Here is a 17,409-nt window from a genome sequence, read left to right on the forward strand (position 1 = left end):
TACTTCCGTAGTATCCCTGCTGCAGAAAGAAACGGTCAGACTTCTCCATTTTTCCTCCCCGTGACTACGGCGTCCATCGGCCACTATGCCTAGTGAGTGCAAGTCTGTCTCGGTCTTGTCCCACGATTGACGCCCCTACACGAAACGCGCGGTGCCACCAGGAATCCCTGTCAAACGCATGCAGCGGACTAAGGTGTAGTAGATGACTTGTCGTCATATCACACGAGCACTCTTGTATGCGAGAATGCCTAACCTCCAGACGTGTACTCATACAGTTCAAGCACAGTCAGACTTCTTGTCCAGTCTATTCACCGAAACTTGTTTGCAGACAACTTCAGCAATACAACTACTCCCTACCATCCCTTGCAATCCAACATTACAAACCGAATTACAGGGTACTCTTATCTGATACGATGGTCGAACACCGAGTTTGATGACGTGCAACACGGGGACCCATTCACGACAAACAGTTCTAGAAAGTCGAGTTCGAAGATGCGGGTGTTTGTTTTGGTGCGAATAGAAGCCGCTGATTCATGTTGATGCTTCGGTCAACCGACTCTGGCTTCAACATGTCCGACAACGGTAGCAATTTGTCCCGACGCTCCTCCTCCCAGACCTCACACGCTTCTACAACCACCGAGCAGAAAAAGTCCAAGACACTACGCGGAATACCAAAAAGACATGGCTCCAAAGCCTCTGCCAGATCACTCGAGGACGATGATCCGGCCTTGACCTCTTTCCCATCCTTCTCCCCTGAACCAGAGCAAAAATCTGCAAGCATTCTTCAAGAGGTGGTACCCAAACCGTTGAGGACAGTATCACAAAAGGCGCGAGACAGAAAGGCTACTCTAGCTGGTTTGACGAATGCATCGCCATCATTTAACAAGCAGAACGCCCTCTTTGACGACTCTCCACGATCTTTGCTCGACATTCCAGGCTCGCTACACCTGGCTAGTGATGGACATATTGAGCGGCTGATTAGCAAGACTGGGGCAGTCAAACTGATTCGGCAGTATGCCTCCGACCTGGCTCAGAGGGATGCGGAAATCTCGGCTCTACGGATCCGCGCAGACAACAGAGAACGGGAGCTAAAGCGACTATTACGGGAAGCGAGTGTCTCAACGCCTGAGGTCGAGAAGAGATTATTGCGATTGGAGCAAGGTTATTCTGTTTCTGAAAACCCTAACCTCTCCGAATCATCCGACCAAACAACGTCTGTAACCTCTTTGGATGGCATGATGAGCGAAGCCATGGAGGGGGGGTTCCTGGTGAACAGTCCCATCGACGAGACCTTCGCAGCGGACTCTATCCAGGATGCACGAAATGCAGACAACACCACGCAAGTGAATGGCCAGGGAAGTCGCAGTAGAGCAACGTCCACGGCGTCAACACAGCTCAAAGGCAGCAGAACTTCTAGCCGAGCGAACAGCACAATCAGTGAAAACAGTCAAGATATGGACGCCACCTTACGGCCAAGGGTTAGTAGCAGCAATTCAACGAAGATACCAGGACTCCAGAGTATATTTCAGCCCCCTTCTCAATCCACCAGCTATTTTATAGGAGGCAAGTCGCTTAGAAAACCGAAACTTGGTGATGAAATTAGTGTACGCTCGAACCAATCTGCGCGTTCTTTCGCATCCTGGACACAGATATTCAGTGGAAAGACACAACCAGGTAGATCCAGGGCTTCATCACTTGGACAAGAAGCCAACAGCAATACTGCACCTCCAACTGATGCACAAAAGTCACTCTCAGGTTTATCAAAAATAAAAACCCAGGTCGATGGAAAATCCACAACGTCGCTACCAGCACCTGACAATGCCAAAATGCGTCCTCCGCCTAAGCGCGTACCAACTCCAAACAGGCTCAATGCCAGTCCAAACCATGTTCGAAAAGAATCGAATGCAAGCAACCTCCCCCCTACGGTGGAGCTGGACTCCATGATTGAGAGCTCACAACTTCCGCCGACCATGACGAATCAATACGATGACAAACACGGGCTATTGACGGACAGGTACGGGTTTATCTTTGACCAGTACCGTCGGAGGCGACAAAATCTCCAAGCTCGAGGCCATAAAAAGAACAAGATGAGCAATACAGAGACTTTGGCCAGTTTTAGAGCCGGCAGTCCGGGATCCGAAGACGTATTTGCAGACAGACCCTCTACTCCTGCATCGGTCGATGATGAAACACCCAAGAAAGCGTGGTCTGACTATCTTAAAGTTCCTGTTGCATTATCCTCAGGCAGACCCAAGGAGTTGCTGTCACATACCCCGTCCGCTGGTGCTGTTGTTACAGTCAGCACTGCTGATGGAGCTGCTCCTACCACGCCACCACATAGAAGTAGGGAGGCGTCTATCTCAGTGAACGCTTCCATACAGAAAGCCCTTCCGACAACCAGCGTCGTGGTCGAACCACAACATTCAGCAATCACGGCCACTTCGTCAGACTTGATGGCTGACACCGAAAATGACACCAACAACGACTCGGGCCCAACCAAAATCCTCCTGGACCAATTAAGAGATCTTCACGATGCCTTGCAAGCTGAAAGAAGTGCACGCTGGAATGATTTCCTTAGACGAGTAAGAGCCGAAAGAGCCAGTAACACCGATCGAACAACCAACAACACACCCGAAGCAGATCTTCTCAATGGCGAACTCATTGGAATTGCAACTCTCGGGCGTTCCAAACAGACCAGAAACAAATACTTACACTTCAAATCGCTGGTGCTTGCTGGGATTCCGGTGTCACTTCGACCAAAGATTTGGGCCGAGTGTTCTGGTGCAACTGCGCTGCGAAATCCCAGCTACTACGAGGATTTGGTTGCCCGTTCGCAAGACGGCACTGACCCAGACATTGCTAGTCAGATCAAGGCCGATGTTAGACGCACGCTGACTGACAATGTTTTCTTTCGTCATGGGCCTGGAATTCAACGACTCGAAGAATTACTGAGGGCGTACTCGCTACACAATCCTCGTATTGGTTATTGTCAAGGTATACTACTCACCGACTCATGTGCAGGAAAACCATTGCTGACATTTTTTAAAGGCATGAACCTAATTACGGCTTCTCTGCTCCTCATCTGCGCGACGGCCGAAGATTGTTTCTGGCTCCTCGTTGCTATCATTGATGTCATCCTGCCCAGCCAATACTTCAGCTCAACATTACTTGTCGCACGAGCAGACCAAATCGTTCTCCGTCAGTATGTTGCTGAGATACTGCCTAGACTGAGTGCCAAACTGGAAGAACTCGACGTGGATCTCGAGGCACTTACATTTCATTGGTTCTTGTCCCTCTACACGGGTGTCCTCACTGGTGGCGAGGCTTTGTATCGTGTATGGGATGTTATGTAAGTTTTTTCTTGTAGCTCAAGGGAGGAATGTGGCTAACGATGATTGTAGCCTTTGCTTGAACAGCTCTGACGCCATGCCATACGGGTTCGATCAGCCGAAGAATCTGACCGTCGACGTCCAAGCTCTCGGTATAAGCCAGCCGTCCACCCCGGTGACACCGGCCATGCCTGAATTGAATGCCGACAACGAGCACGACGGGACTAGCTCTCCCTTTTTGTTTCAACTTGCGCTGGCGCTATTGAAACTCAACGAGAATTCCATCCTTGCACTTGATTCTGCGGCTCAAGTGTATACATACATCAATCACAACATGACGAACCACGCGATAAGTATCGATGCGTTGATACAAGCCAGTGAAGGCCTCAGAGTCAAAGTGAAGAGAAGTGAAGTACTTGAACGCAGGAAAGCGGCCATAAAAGAGCTTGGTGCTTGATTTGATATAGACAACTCCTCCGGCCATCCGACCAGCAGGATAGATTCTGGTGGGATGGGAGAATGCTGCAGATTGGTCTGCTGGCAGAAGACGGCATGTAAACTTCATTTCCTTGCGGGTTCGAGGTCACCACGCCCATGCCGCGGAGGACGTGCTAGGTTTTCATTTGTGATGGGTTGCGGGCATTTTATTTTCGTTGTTGATGACCCCCAAAATGTTTGTCTTTTAGAATGATACCCCCGTTGCACACTACAAAGAAAATTACTTGAGATTGGTTTACTATACGGGTCCCCAAATCACTTTCATCGTACCTAGAGGTAAGATGGTTTGTAGTTCTGATGTTCTAAATCCAGTTGGTGACGCCGAGCTTCTGTAGCAGACGTGATAAGATGTTGTTAAGCACGTTGCCCACTACAGTAGGGGTTTCTCTTGATCACCGGTGTTTAGGAATGACTACATGCTGGAGAGAATCGAATGTCGGACCGAGGCAGATAAAATTGGAGTTGCCAAAAAAACATCCACGTACGAAGGATCCGAGAACAGACCGACTACCTCCTTTTCCATTCCATCATCTTTGGGACGCTTTGCCCAGGGCCTTGTCTGTTGTACTAGCGAGTACGATACATCGAATCTTTGCATTCTTTTTTGCTCTAGTTGTTGCTATAAGCCTGACGGCTTTCGGCAAATCATCACCTCCTCGAATTACTTGTCAACATATATGTATCCAGAGGCACCTCAAACATAAAAGAGATCCAAATCACCACGAGTGCCAGGCAGTCATTAACCTCTAAAAGACGGGGAGTACGCCAGACCATAGTTATCAGCCCATCATGTCGACATCGACAGGCACAGGAAGCACCACCCTTCCTCATGGCGATAAGCACATTTGTCTCATCGGCCTGGGAGCCATAGGGGTATCGTTCCTCGCCCTGCATCTGACATACACATCTGCAAGGGTGTCCGTGTATGACCCTCGGCCGGACCTCCAGGAACATCTCGAATCGGTGTTGCCATTGTACTTGCCGTCAGACCCCTCGTCGTCGTCCACGTCCACGTCCGTATCCGAATTACTCTCCGGCAAAAGGTTGGTCATCCATTCGGATCTTGCGTCGGCCGTTCGAGACGCCACCATCGTCCAGGAACAAGGACCCGAACACCTCCCGTTCAAACAATCGACGTGGTCCGAGGTCATCAAGTACGCATCGCCGGCCACACATCTGTGGTCCTCGACTTCTGGGATCCCGGCGAGCCGGCAGTTGTCTCATCTTTCTCACGCCGACGCTGCCAAGAGCAAACTCTTGATCGTCCACCCGTTCAACCCACCTCACATAATGCCCCTGTTGGAACTCGTCCCTTCTCCCGACACGGCGACGGAGGAAGTCGAGTTTGCCCGCGAGTACTTTGCCTCGTTGGGGTCGGGCCATCGACCGATCACGATCCACAAGGAGAGCCAAGGGTTCGTGGCGAACCGTCTGTCTTTCATCATGTTCCGCGAGGCGTGTCATTTGGTCAACGAGGGCGTGGCGAGCGCCGAGGAGGTCGACGAGATTGTCCGAGCGAGTCTGGGACCCAGGTGGGCCGTCGCGGGACCTTTCAAGATGTACGCCTTCGGCGGAGGGAAGAAGGGGATGGCCGGGTTCTTGGACAACATAGGAGAGTCCATCGACGGGGTGTGGAAGGACGCCGGGAACATCACGATGGCGGAACAAGGATGGAAGAAGGCCGTGGCCGAGCAGACGGATAGATCGTATGGGACTTTGGGACCCGACGAGATTAGAGCTCGCGACGAGGGGTTAAAGAGGATGGTGAAACTGCAGGAGGACTTGACTGGGGGTAAATCAAGGTAGAGGTTCTAGTATCTAGGTAGGTAGCTCACTCGCGATACGTGAGGTATGGAAATGAAGAGTATGTACAATAGAATCACGACTGCGGGAGATACCTACCTGAGGTAGATACCCTATATCTACAATACCATACTGGAGACAGAATATCAAAAGGGGACGTCGGGACACAGAACATGGACAGATAATAACCACACAAAATCGGGATACTACCAGGAGCCTTGTCTTCCCGAGGTTCTAATTTAGACACCGTCACCCAAATATGAAAGGCCCAAGACTGAGCGTGGTGTTTGTAGAATTGTCGTCAAAAAGACAAGTACCCGTACAATACCCAGCAGCCGACCCGGTGAGTACCTGAGGTACCTACAATACCTCTCCATAGGGGGGATGTACTCCGTAAATTGGCATTGGGTTCTTCCCCAGATTTATTTTCTTCGCCAAAGTCTCCAAATCGGTCCTTGAGCCTCGGTAACTTTCCCAGGCAATCGCTTAAACCTCTTTAAACGTTCAAGGCACAAGAAGTGTACTTCCCGTAGATCTTACAGTACCTACCTCTAGAAATAAAAACAACGACATTACCTCGACGAGCCGAGCGCAGTCAGACACTTCAAACAACGTACACAAGATTTTAGAGACTAGGAACAAAAAATCACCGCCGTTTCGTTCTCGTCCACAGATCACTTCCTCACCACCTACCTCACTCCTCGGCCACCTTACTGCCTCACCTTTGGAAAACACCCTCTCTGCTCCATCCTGAGCTTGCTCCAATCTACCATCTCCTCTCCGCCGTGGCCCCTACAATGACAGCGGTACCCAAACGACGTCTCGCTGCACTCTCGCAACAACTCGTCGAGGGTGTCCCTTCAGAAGGAACTTTCGAAAACATCCCCCGCATTCGTCACGTCGCAGGACCTTCGACGGGGGAAAGAGTAAAAGGGAAGGTTGTCATTGTCACAGGTAGGTCTTACTTGATCAGAAAGAGAAGGGAACCACTTCTTCGCCACGACCCATGCCATCCTTTTCAAATAAGACACACGCCGACTGGTCTGTCCTCTACTGACGGCTCCTTGTGTAGGATGCAATTCCCCAATAGGCATCGGTAGAGCGTCGGCTCACCAGTACGCCGCCAACGGTGCCAGGGCGGTTTACATATGTGACTACGCGACCGAACATCTGGAGACACACAAGCGTGAAATGGGCGAGTTGTACCCCGGTTGCGAAGTGCATGCGGTGAAAATGGACGTCGGGAACGAAGAACAGGTCAAATCGGTGGTGGATCAAGCCATTCAGCGCTACGGAAGATTAGATGTAATGTTCGCCAACGCCGGCGTGACCGGCGTGCCCAACACGTTCGAGCACGTCAGCGCCGACGCCTTCATGAATACGTTGCGCGTCAACACGGTCGGGGTTTTCCTCTGTGCCAAGTACGCGGCGATTGCGATGCAAAAGACCGGCGCCGAGAAAAAGTATCCCGGCGGGAGTATCATTGGCACGGCGAGCGTGGCCGGGTTGAGGTCTAATGCTGGCGGGACAGACTACTCGGCCAGTAAAGCGGCTGTGGTGTCGATCGCCCAGACAATGTCGTATCAATTGGCCGGCACGGGTGTGCGGGTCAATGCCCTGTGTCCCGGTGTGATTGAGACGGGCATGACCAAGGCCATGTATGACCAAGCCAGAAGTAGAGGGACCGAGGGGAAGATCGGACAGCTGAATCCATTGCAACGTGGTGCCGTGGCAGATGAAGTTGCGCGCGTCGCGCTGTTCTTGGGAAGTGATGAAGCTAGTTATGTCAACGGCCAGGCCTGGGCAGTCTGCGGTGGTCTCAGTGCAGGACATCCGTTTGTGCCAGGAAAGTTGGCATAGGTATGAATGCAACAAGTACGAGTACCAAGTAGCTTTTATGAACTTCGATCACGTACAATGTTAGACCCTCAAAACCCCTATCCCGTGAGATCTTGCTGTAGGACTTCGAGCACTTTCTTCTCGTCAATATCCGGTAGTGGCTTCTTCTGAGACCCGGTATCGTCAGGGGCCGCGTAGGTTGGCAAGCTGATGGGGACTTCTGAACCGTAGAGCTGGGTATACTTTTCTTCGCTAATGAAGGGCTCGGGCAACGAATCGGGGGGTTCTTCCCGAACGTAGAATGTTGGAAACTCGAGTAAGGTTTTGCCGGAGAGGGCATCTTTCAGTGTAGATACTTGGGCAATGGGTATCAAGCATTTGTATTTGGCTGTGTTTGGCCTCAGGAGGTAGAAGTGAAGGTGGCTTAAGAGCTGTGAGAGGTTGTCCTCGGGTATGTTTGAAGCAAGTGATTCTTCTTGGGCAAGAGACGACTCTTCTCCGGCTGGCATTTGAGGTTCGGCATCGTCCGCAGAAGCTGGTATGGGATGGGGCGCCTCATCGTCGAGAGACTTTTCCACAGCGAAATCCTCTTTGTTGTTCAGGGGATCCTCGCCCGGCGTTGCGTGTGCAACTTGACTTGCCTGCTTTTTCGTTTCTAGACCCTCGGAAGTGTTGAGAGGAGTTTCTTCATCTCCATATATTGTGTCATCATCTTCAACAGACTCGTTGGATCCAAGATCTCCCTTGGCATCAAGCAAATGCTGTGCTGTCGTGATGGTAGTATTCTGAGTTTCTAAGTTGGCAGACTCTTCGGTTGCAGGGTCTTGCCGTGTGGCAGCAGTCTCATGTTGTGAGCCTGCAGCAGTGTCTGTTTCATCGACGTCTCGTTTTCTCTTCCGATCAAGGGTCTTTCGGCCAAATACTGCGAGAAAGCCCTGCGCAACTGTCCTCGTCTCCCTGACGTTGGTGATTTTCCGCTGGCCATCATGGAATACCCATTCTGTCGTCCATAGAATACATTTGTTCGGTCCGCCCGCCCAGTGTGATTTGTTCTGTTTGTTTCGGGACAGTCCTGAAGGGGCCCTAATCAAACGAATCCCTCTTTCTTCGACTTCAGCATCAAACTTCCATTTGCCGACGGGGCCTCTCCTTTTGACTCCACTGGGCGCCAAATCTATGCCTTTGTCAAGGGCTGATTCATCTGCCCTCTGTAGGGATCGTTCGACGGAGGTTATGAAGTTGAAATCCTGATCGATCGAGGAAGGGGTGGCTAGATCTGCCCTCTTCCGATATGCAGCAGGATTTCGTATGCCCGAGCACTGTGCCCAAGCCTTGTGACGTTTAACACAGGGGAGGGAGCAGGTGTGTATTCCGCATCGAGGGCATGTGTACTTGATCGAGTTTGTATGGCTGGTGACAGAGTCAGTAGCGTTCGTTGTTAGCCTCGCGACTGGGAGTGGATCAATCATACCAGATAGCACAAAGGTCAGTCAGCACTGCATCGCCTCCATCTGCCTGCATCATGGAACAGTAAGTTACAATGTGCAAACTCGATACTGATGGACGCGCGAACTCGACACGGGGTCCAGACCAGAATGCGCGTGGAATTCTCACCGCGATAGGCATGCGGAGGCGCTTAGAAGAAAAAAAAAGTTAGCTGCGGGGGAGGCGATTTTTAGTCAAAGAGGGGCAGCGCGGGATCTTTTGAGGGCGTTGGGCACCAACAACACTGCAGGCACCCAGGATCCATCCATTGCTTGTTGACCTCTTTGGAACTGGGCCAGGCTGATCTTGCATTGTGCATATGCAACCTGCTGAATACACTACCGAGAAGAACCACTTGGAGAGCCACCATGCATCCAGTTTTGGCTCGACAACGCCTCCTGTCTCCGTACATTTTCGAAGGCTTGTGCCCTGTTCTGGCCATGGCTTGTGTCCTGACAGCCTCCAGGCGCCCGACTTGGGCTGAAGTACTCCGTAAAGGTCTTCAAATCGCTCATCTTCACCCGCGTCACCAAGACGCGCCCTTGCATTTCCGTACCTGCATTGAGAAAACCGCCGGAATGGAACGACAGCTACTGACACGAACGGCATTGTTCACTCAAGTTTATTGCTACATGACATAACTCTAATTTTGAACGGGGTTTGCTAGAAATACACCAAATCCTACCATAACGATCTCGAGCCTGGTCAAAAGGAGTTTGGTTGTGGTGGACTGCCTGCAGATAGAATGCAGCAGACATGGCAGATCTGATCTCAAGTTCGTCCACATTCACCACGGTGATGCCTCCTGACTTCCATATGAGGAAGGCTCCCGAATCCGAAGCATATTCCACAACATGCGCCAAACTCAGAATATCAACAGAGATGCAGAGTGTGTCCTTTTAGATAACTCCGAGCGGCGATACGTTCCCTTGGGAACCCCTGCGTCCTGGCCGCATGCAGATGTGAGCAATGGCGTTCGTATTTCCCTGCAACTCCCGATAGAGTATCCTTGCCATTGTGACCTTTTGAGAAGATGAGAAGCGGCAGGATGTGGATGTTGATGACCGGGACATGACACCTTGATGTCAAAAAGCGCCCGCGTATCCGTACAACACCATGATTCATCATATTTCAAGTCCGACCCGAATGTCCACTTGGCATAACCCAGGGGAAAGGGTAGTTTCCTTCCAGAAACATATTCAGGTACTGGCTTCGATCGGACTAGGTCCGAGCATGTGTACGGAGTATGTAAGACAGCCACGAGAATGATGATAAGATCATTCGCGTGGGAAGACTGGGAACATTATGTCAAAGGTGTGTTGGTAAAGGGTAACGCTCGACGGAGGCGCAGATTCTTGACCAACAACGCTCGTCGACGGTCCCTCCGCAGGCTCCTCCTTTTCAAATTCATGCAGTCAACACGGGAAGTCCGTTGGCAGGATAAGGATAGAAACACGCGACAGGGACGTCGGATCAGGATGCGCTCGGAGATCTTACTGCTTTCCTTCACGTAAAGTTACACGTTATTCTTTTCTTTGCGACTCGACGTGTCGGTGTGTGTGCCGTTCTCGCATGAACTTCAGAACCTGCATGCGCCTACATAGAGTCACACAAAGATGGAATAGCGAAAAGAGCCTCCGCACGGGCGTCGAGAAACCCCCCTGAAGCTTGCAAATACGAGCTTCCAGCAAGCCACTGGCAGTCCAGAGTCTTTGGCCTCGTTTACTAACGACCATTGGGGCATGGAGAAAAACAGCGCATTCAAAGCCGGTGATGTTCAGTGGCCGCAAATTGCATGGACCAGGCCCGAGGCCTCATCCGCAAGCTGTCAAACAAGACCCTAGTTTATCACAGTGGGAGTGGAACTGAACCCTTGTACAAGTAGCCATCAGATTGAGCTTCAATCTGGTCCGCTGGGATACCGACCGGAGTCAATCAGACAGACAGGGGGCCAACGGAGGCCAAAGGTGACACCATCGAGCCTTTAGCCTTCCTCCAATCCAGGGGCAGCCCAACAGTACTTCGGTAAGCTGCTGCGCTGGGTGAGCTTAACGACGGTGGACCTCCTGGCTAGGCTGTAAGAGGCCATTTAGCAGCACCTTAGCCTGCGGTTTTGGGTATTGGATTTACACTGATTTTCATGCCAGCTCGCCCCATGCGGTTGATGGTGTCCACGCATCTGGATCATAAACGTGTGGTGCAGCTGTCAAAGTGTCAGAAAAAACACGAAGGCTTCAAGCGCAAAAGAATGACCCGGATTATCATCGATTTACACGGCCAGCTCTTGCACCGTCGCCCAAGCCGTCGACCTGTGGCAAAAAGGGCGAAACTGCAAATTCGAAGAGCAACTCGATGCGGCAAAGACGAGTCTCTAGACCCCTGCAAGCCTCATCTTCCTAGGTCACTTTTCTCCGCCTTGGCCGGGATTAGCCTGACACGACGGGCCCAACTTGCTACGCATGCACCCTCTCGCTTCGAGTATCAGCAGGCCTCCTGAATCTTGGACCTTCTCGGTACCTTGCATTTGATTGCCTCAGTCCTTTCTTGAGCTGTTTTCGGTGATAACCTAAACTTCTCTCCTCCTCTGCTTCGCAGCCCTCTCTACATCTTCCCCGTCCTTTCTATACCTGTCAAAAGGTTGAAAGCACGTCAACACGTCAACGACACCCAGTGTACGTCGCAAGGTGTAGGACCTTCACTACCTACGCCCTGGGCACAGACCCGGGCACAGACATATTTGATAGCGGCCCGAACCCTTGAAAGGACCGTAGACAACCGTCATCGACTTCGGCAATAATGGGACCCTCTCTTAGAGGTCATACCTCTATGACTTCCATGGCTCGACCACAGACTCGCGAGACGAACCGTCCGGGCACAAGAGAGCAAATCGTCGACACGACGATGGTTCCAAGCAGAACCTCGTCGCTGCACTCACGAATCACACAGCCCCTGCCGTCAACTCTGGCCAAGTCGAACAATAGGCCTACCCCAAAGACACTTACCCATGCGTATATGGTGTGTGGTGTGGGACGAGAACCATCACAATGGGTCAAAGCACCCGCCCCGTCTTTTGGAAAGATTCAACACATGAAGGGGGCAGTAGGCCAATTTTGGCTTCCGGAAATTTTGGGAAGTAGTCCACGCCTCGAGAGCGACAATGAGATCGCTCGAGCGCTGCACAGCGCAATGAGGGTAAGGTTACCGTCAAGCCCAGATGTTCCAAAATTCTAATCTATCACAGGCATGTTTCCCTCACGATGTTGAAATCTGTACAGGACGCAGCCAACCACACTGTGTTCACCATTCCTTTGTATTGCAGCAAGACTCTCAACATACCCTCTATGGCATTGCTCTGCGAGTCTGGTCTCGAGCTGACGAGAAGCGCGCTGAGACCATTCGCGACCTGCGACGAAAGACTGAACCCGACTTCAGAGATGTAGCCGACGAAACCTACTGGATCCCATACTGCCTGAGCTTCTTGTCCCGCTACCCATTGTATAACCTGCTCGGCGACTACTTGCGAGGAATGTGGATTCACTGGAACAAGGCCACCAATCTGTTCCATGCCGAGGAGGTCTCTCGCATTCTGAGCTTCCCAGCACCACGACTGAACGACCTCGTCCGAATTGACATGAAGGACTATGCCCTTTGTTATCAATTCCCATCTTCACCCACTGGGTTCCAAAACTTTGCTATGTGGCCTCTCTTCAACTGCTTGACCATCCCAAACATCGTCGGTCTTGTTGAGGCGGCTGTATCTCCCACTCGACGCATCATCCTGACCAGTCATCATCCTGCTATGCTTACGATTGCTGCTGAAACCATCAGATTCTGTGTTCGAGTTTATGAATGGAGTGGACTCTACGTACCAGTCGTTCATGCCAGGAATGTCGGCGATATGGTCCAAGAGCCTGGTCCATATATCCTGGGTATCACGACAGAATGCCGATCATTGTTCCAGCCACCCAAGGATGCTCTGCTTGTCGACCTTGACCGCAATCTAGTCATTACCGACCACCCACCGAACGTCCTCACGGCCGGTCAGCGTACCAAGTTCATCAACAGACTGACCCAAGCCTTGAACAGTGATGTGGAAATCAGTGGTGTTCCACAGCACCTCAAATCTGCCTACGGAGGCGGCAAGCTCATTCCTGCTGGTCAGATTATTGTCCTTCGCGGTGAAGTCGAAAGCGTTCAGGACCCTTCATGGTGGAATCAAGATTCCATCATGGCGGTTATGGATCACGTTTGTGAGAAGCTTGGCCGCAACACCGGTGTCAAGGCCTTGTTCAATGGCTCGATGAAGAAGCCACTCATGACCAAGATCTCCATGAGACATATGAACGAAATTGTGCGCGAACGCAACCAATACTCCCGCGACGCCCTGGAGGCATGGCAAGACTTTATCAACCTCAAAGGACGCATGGACACCGAGCTTGCCAAGGTTGCTAAACGTAACAACTACCTTGAACAAGAAGTTGAGACATGGAAACTTCAATTCCAGAAGTTCCAAGCATTCGTCGAGTCCCTCAACAAGGAGTTGGCTGAACTGCGTGTCAAGATTGAATCCCACAAGCGTGAGAACCGCAGACTCACCGGTCTCATTGACCAGCAGAAGGATGATGCTGCTCGTCTTGCTCTGAGATTGTCTGGTACCGAACGACAGCGTGACAATGCCCTCGAAGCTCTTGTCCTCCAGCAAGGCATTGCAGAAGACCTTGAGAAGGAACGGTCTCGCAACCGAAAAGAGATCGCCGCACTCCAACACACCAACCAGACACTCCAGAGACAACGAGACGAAGCTCAACGCGTGGTTCTCCATCTCCGCTCCCTCATCACTGGTCAAACTCACCACATGGAACACATTGTCCGATCGATCGGCTCTGCTTCCGAGCTGGCTGACTACATCCAGGAGGGATACGAGGACGAAGAGGAAGAGGAAGAAGAGCAAGAGGGAGAGGATACAGTCGAAGAACCCACTGACAGGCTTCGAAATGTCACCAGCCGCTCCTCCAAGCGTGCGTCGCGTGCGGTATCTGCTGATGGTCAAGATGTTACTCCTCAAATGGAGAACAAGCTCCTCGCCACCAGCAAGCGCCTCAGCAAACGTTTCTCTGGACTCAGCATGTCCGATGTCGCCGATCGACATCTGCGCGATAAGACCGACGCTATTGCCGACATCATCCGCAACATCAGCGAGCAATGTGCTGCTGCCGTCGAAGGCCTTCAACTTGCCAATGAGGCCGCCGAGGTCGAAGGTGAGGAGGAAGACCAGGAGCAGGGCGCGCATTCTGAATCTGGCATCTCTCCTTCCACAAGCCACTCACGCGAAGACAGTGGCAATCTGTCACCTGTGGAGCACCTCGCCACCGACTCTCGCACGGGTACCGGCCACTTGACCCCCCAAAGTGAGCGCAGCTCAATCCCCCCAACACCAGACCTAGTGCACCAGCGATCCAGCACCGCATTGAGCATGGCGAGCACGGCTCCTACGAACTACACTGCTCGCGAGAGTCTGAACCAAAACACCCGAGGTCCAGACAGGACAAAGATCGTTGAAGACGACGATGCCGAACGTGCACACGCGGCCGCTGCCGTCACTGGCGGAGGCAGCGTCAAGGGTGATGACGACAACATTAAGCAGCCACCTTCTGGTCGCGGTGCGGTCTTGAGCCGTGTGATCGAAGCATGAAGTCATGGAAATTCTGAATCTCTCTATATATATATCCCTTCAGTATGGAACTTTTAGGGGAAAGGGAGTCTTGCATGGAGCTTTTGGCGTTGAGAAGCGAATTTTTGATTTTCTTGTTTCTTTTCCGAAAGAGGGCAGGGTATGGGCAGCAGGGGAATTCTGTGTATGTGTGTGTGGGAATTCATTCTTGGTCCGGACAAGGATGGTGATTTCCCACATGTTGATCTGTTCGGCGATGATGCCTCTTTCTTTTTGTTATTGTTGTCTCTAATTGTTTGATATGTCATGGTCCCAAAGAACCTCGATTTGTTTTTGTGTGTCTGAGGACGTCCTCGTAATATTACCTTTCGGGGGCGCGCAATTTGCTGCCTTTTTTCAAAATCGGTACACTCTGTACCGAGTCTCGTGTTGTGGTCGTTCTCTCGGTTTTGGTTCGCTCTAGTTTCGTTTTTCGTGGTCATCTTTTCGTTGTTGTTGGGTCGTACAGTATGTTTCTACCTGAAGCGCCGAGCTCCTGGAGAGTCTTGAGAGAGGAGGGAAAAAGCAAAAATGTACTCGTATTCTGTACTTTATACTCCGTATGGAAATTACCTACCTTTTACTTACACTGTAGTATTGTATCATTGAAAGGGTATGAAAGGGTTTCTTGCCATGCAATGAGTAGACAGAATGTGAACTGTGCGCGATATTCATTTGCATAGGGAGACGGTGTATTATCCCACATTGCATTATTACGGAGTTCGTACCAGTGGGAGACAAGCCGTTCAGTTGTACCTCGGCACTTGTCCCCAAACACGGTTTCTACCCTTTCTGGTTATCGATTCGGCTACTCGTGGAATTGTATACCTCTCTGAGTACTCGTGTCTTGGTTTCTCCGAGAAACATCTACGGTGCCTCAGAGATCTTGACTTGGGTAGAAAAGTCTGAACAAGAAAAAAAAGGGCTACAAACATACAAAATGGGGTCAATGGTAGACCCGACGGACACGGCGGTCCCTGACCTGTCGGACCAACAATACGCCTATTTCAATTCCGTACCTTGGTGCGCCAGGCTCCTCTCAGACAAGAGATACTCCACGGTACCTTCGAGGTTCGGGCAACCTTCGCCCGACACTCGAGGGGATTTTTTTACACGTACGCTGGCGACGGACAATACGATCGTGGCGTGTTTGTATCAAGAACGGAGGGTGAATGGCAACGATGAAAGGTTAGAGTCAGGGCTAGAGTCGAATGGCTCAACAAAACCTCAACAACAAGACCAAAGAATTTCCAACGTCGAAGAAATCAGGGCTTTCCTTGCCACCGCCTCAGGAGTGAATGGTTTCCCAGGTGTGGCTCACGGTGGATTTGTGGCCGCAGTCATAGACGAGACGATGGGTTATTTGATCAAGGCTCACCTGAGGGCTTCGGTCACCGAGGTCGCTCCTCCTCCTGGAAAGGCAAAAGTGACAATGGTACCGTTGACTTCTTCGGATACCACCGCCGCCGTCATGACTGGCGAATTGACCATCCGATACAAGCGACCCGTGCCGACAGGGGAAGTCTTGCTCGTGAGGACTTGGGTCGAGAAGATTGAAGGAAGGAAGACTTACGCAAAGGCTGTCGTGGAGGACGGTGAGGGAACGGTACTCACAGAGGGAACGTCAGTGTTTATCGCTCTAAAACATGGAAAGACACCGCAGACGAGGCGAGTTGCGAAGATTTGACATCATTGAGACGAGACGAGACGAGACGGCGGGAGACGGGAGGAGATATGAGGAGGGAATGGGGAGTCAAGGTGGAAGGGGGACCGCCATATCCCGGCAGAGTAACGTACAGAGTAGAGTTGTACAGGAGGCATTGTGTGGGTGCGTTGTGCTTGTGTATATACGGAGATATTTTTTTAGAAAGATAGAAGAGATCTGGGCTGGCTGGTTGGTAGAGTAGAACTAGATTAGAACTGTTAGACGGAGAGGCTTTGGCAATGCATTTATAGAAATCCAATCGAGACATTGTCATACAACGTAGACTTAAAAAAGGAGACGGAGATAGGCTTCCTTCAATACTATACTTAGGTATTCAATCATGGATGTGTGCTGTCGTTATTGGATAGTGCATTTCCAGTTACAATCTCTGTATCATGGCTTTTGGTCAGGCGTTGAAAGATACACTGTACTTGGGCCATATACGTGTACATGTAGCTAGATATAGTGATAAAATTCCTCATCACACGGTTATTATATTTGAGTACAAGTTCACAAGCCCAATCGATCAACAGCGGAGTTGAATTCCAAGTAGTTTGCATATTCCTTTTGCTTCACATGGTTTTGAAAGAGTTGTCCTTCGCAGGTACACTGTCATATGCCCCTAACACAAACACATATGTTCCATTGTTCACAACCCCCCAGAACCGGATGTCAAGGGTCACTCGAACACGAGCAACGATCTAACCCCTCTTTTCATTATTGTTATTATCGTAAATTCATCATTTGATGACAACAAGAGTCATCTATCATTTGTCGCTTCTTAATGCTCTCGCCGCAGCCTCCACTTCAGGACCAAAGGCAAAAACACCACCGAACATCATCTGTTGGCCCGGGGTCAAGATGACGCCGGAGATCATGACGCCACGTCCGACCGACTCTGACCATTTGTTGTTGAGTCTTCCACCCTTCATGCGAGGGTACAGGTCGTCTGCCAGTTGGTCGGGCTTTTCAGCAAAGTCCGGCCCTGGAAGTATCGCCAGAGCGTGACTGTATTTGGGTGCGTCGGGGGGGGGAGGGGG

At 51.1% G+C, this 17,409-nt stretch overlaps 7 protein-coding genes across 7 annotated transcripts in view; 5 read left to right on the top strand and 2 right to left on the bottom strand.

Annotated features, from left to right (window-relative positions):
• Positions 1-167: 167 nt before the first annotated feature.
• On the top strand, positions 168-4,056 carry PV06_05371 (uncharacterized protein). Its single transcript, XM_016406367.1, has 3 exons — positions 168-2,994; positions 3,049-3,349; positions 3,402-4,056. The coding sequence occupies exons 1-3, from the start codon at positions 534-536 to the stop codon at positions 3,784-3,786; spliced, it is 3,147 nt and encodes a 1,048-aa protein (XP_016264573.1). The 5' UTR covers positions 168-533; the 3' UTR covers positions 3,787-4,056.
• A 300-nt stretch (positions 4,057-4,356) lies between these two features.
• Positions 4,357-5,633, top strand: PV06_05372 (uncharacterized protein; the record flags this gene model as incomplete). The annotated part of the gene is made up of 1 exon (XM_016406368.1): positions 4,357-5,633. Exon 1 carries the CDS (start codon positions 4,617-4,619, stop codon positions 5,631-5,633), a length of 1,017 nt encoding a protein of 338 aa, XP_016264574.1. The 5' UTR covers positions 4,357-4,616.
• Positions 5,634-6,427: 794 nt separating this feature from the next.
• PV06_05373 (uncharacterized protein) lies at positions 6,428-7,490 on the top strand (the record flags this gene model as incomplete). The annotated part of the gene is made up of 2 exons (XM_016406369.1): positions 6,428-6,584; positions 6,703-7,490. 2 exons carry the CDS (start codon positions 6,428-6,430, stop codon positions 7,488-7,490), a joined length of 945 nt encoding a protein of 314 aa, XP_016264575.1.
• A 77-nt stretch (positions 7,491-7,567) lies between these two features.
• On the bottom strand, positions 7,568-8,990 carry PV06_05374 (uncharacterized protein; the record flags this gene model as incomplete). Its single annotated transcript, XM_016406370.1, has 2 exons — positions 7,568-8,879; positions 8,941-8,990. 2 exons carry the CDS (start codon positions 8,988-8,990, stop codon positions 7,568-7,570), a joined length of 1,362 nt encoding a protein of 453 aa, XP_016264576.1.
• A 2,500-nt stretch (positions 8,991-11,490) lies between these two features.
• PV06_05375 (uncharacterized protein) lies at positions 11,491-15,100 on the top strand. Its single transcript, XM_016406371.1, has 2 exons — positions 11,491-12,146; positions 12,196-15,100. The coding sequence occupies exons 1-2, from the start codon at positions 11,751-11,753 to the stop codon at positions 14,644-14,646; spliced, it is 2,847 nt and encodes a 948-aa protein (XP_016264577.1). The 5' UTR covers positions 11,491-11,750; the 3' UTR covers positions 14,647-15,100.
• A 504-nt stretch (positions 15,101-15,604) lies between these two features.
• On the top strand, positions 15,605-16,391 carry PV06_05376 (uncharacterized protein; the record flags this gene model as incomplete). The annotated part of the gene is made up of 1 exon (XM_016406372.1): positions 15,605-16,391. One exon carries the CDS (start codon positions 15,605-15,607, stop codon positions 16,349-16,351), a length of 747 nt encoding a protein of 248 aa, XP_016264578.1. The 3' UTR covers positions 16,352-16,391.
• A 708-nt stretch (positions 16,392-17,099) lies between these two features.
• Positions 17,100-17,409, bottom strand: part of PV06_05377 (uncharacterized protein) — a gene marked incomplete at its 5' end in the record, with an annotated part of 622 nt that continues 312 nt past the window's right edge. The window contains one exon of the mRNA XM_016406373.1: positions 17,100-17,354. Coding sequence (XP_016264579.1) covers positions 17,137-17,354 — 218 coding nt within the window. The 3' untranslated portion in view covers positions 17,100-17,136. The remainder of the gene's footprint in view (positions 17,355-17,409) is intronic.

The sequence above is a fragment of the Exophiala oligosperma genome, assembly GCF_000835515.1.
Source record: "Exophiala oligosperma strain CBS 72588 unplaced genomic scaffold supercont1.4, whole genome shotgun sequence".
Lineage (NCBI taxonomy): Eukaryota > Fungi > Ascomycota > Eurotiomycetes > Chaetothyriales > Herpotrichiellaceae > Exophiala > Exophiala oligosperma.

Coding starts and splice junctions, on each gene's coding strand:
- PV06_05371 (XM_016406367.1), top strand. CDS start 534: ATGTTGATGCTTCGGTCAACCGACTCTGGCTTCAACATGTCCGACAAC. Junction 2,995..3,048: donor TCGTATTGGTTATTGTCAAG/GTATACTACTCA, acceptor CATTTTTTAAAG/GCATGAACCTAATTACGGCT. Junction 3,350..3,401: donor TATCGTGTATGGGATGTTAT/GTAAGTTTTTTC, acceptor CGATGATTGTAG/CCTTTGCTTGAACAGCTCTG.
- PV06_05375 (XM_016406371.1), top strand. CDS start 11,751: ATGGGACCCTCTCTTAGAGGTCATACCTCTATGACTTCCATGGCTCGA. Junction 12,147..12,195: donor CGCTGCACAGCGCAATGAGG/GTAAGGTTACCG, acceptor AATCTATCACAG/GCATGTTTCCCTCACGATGT.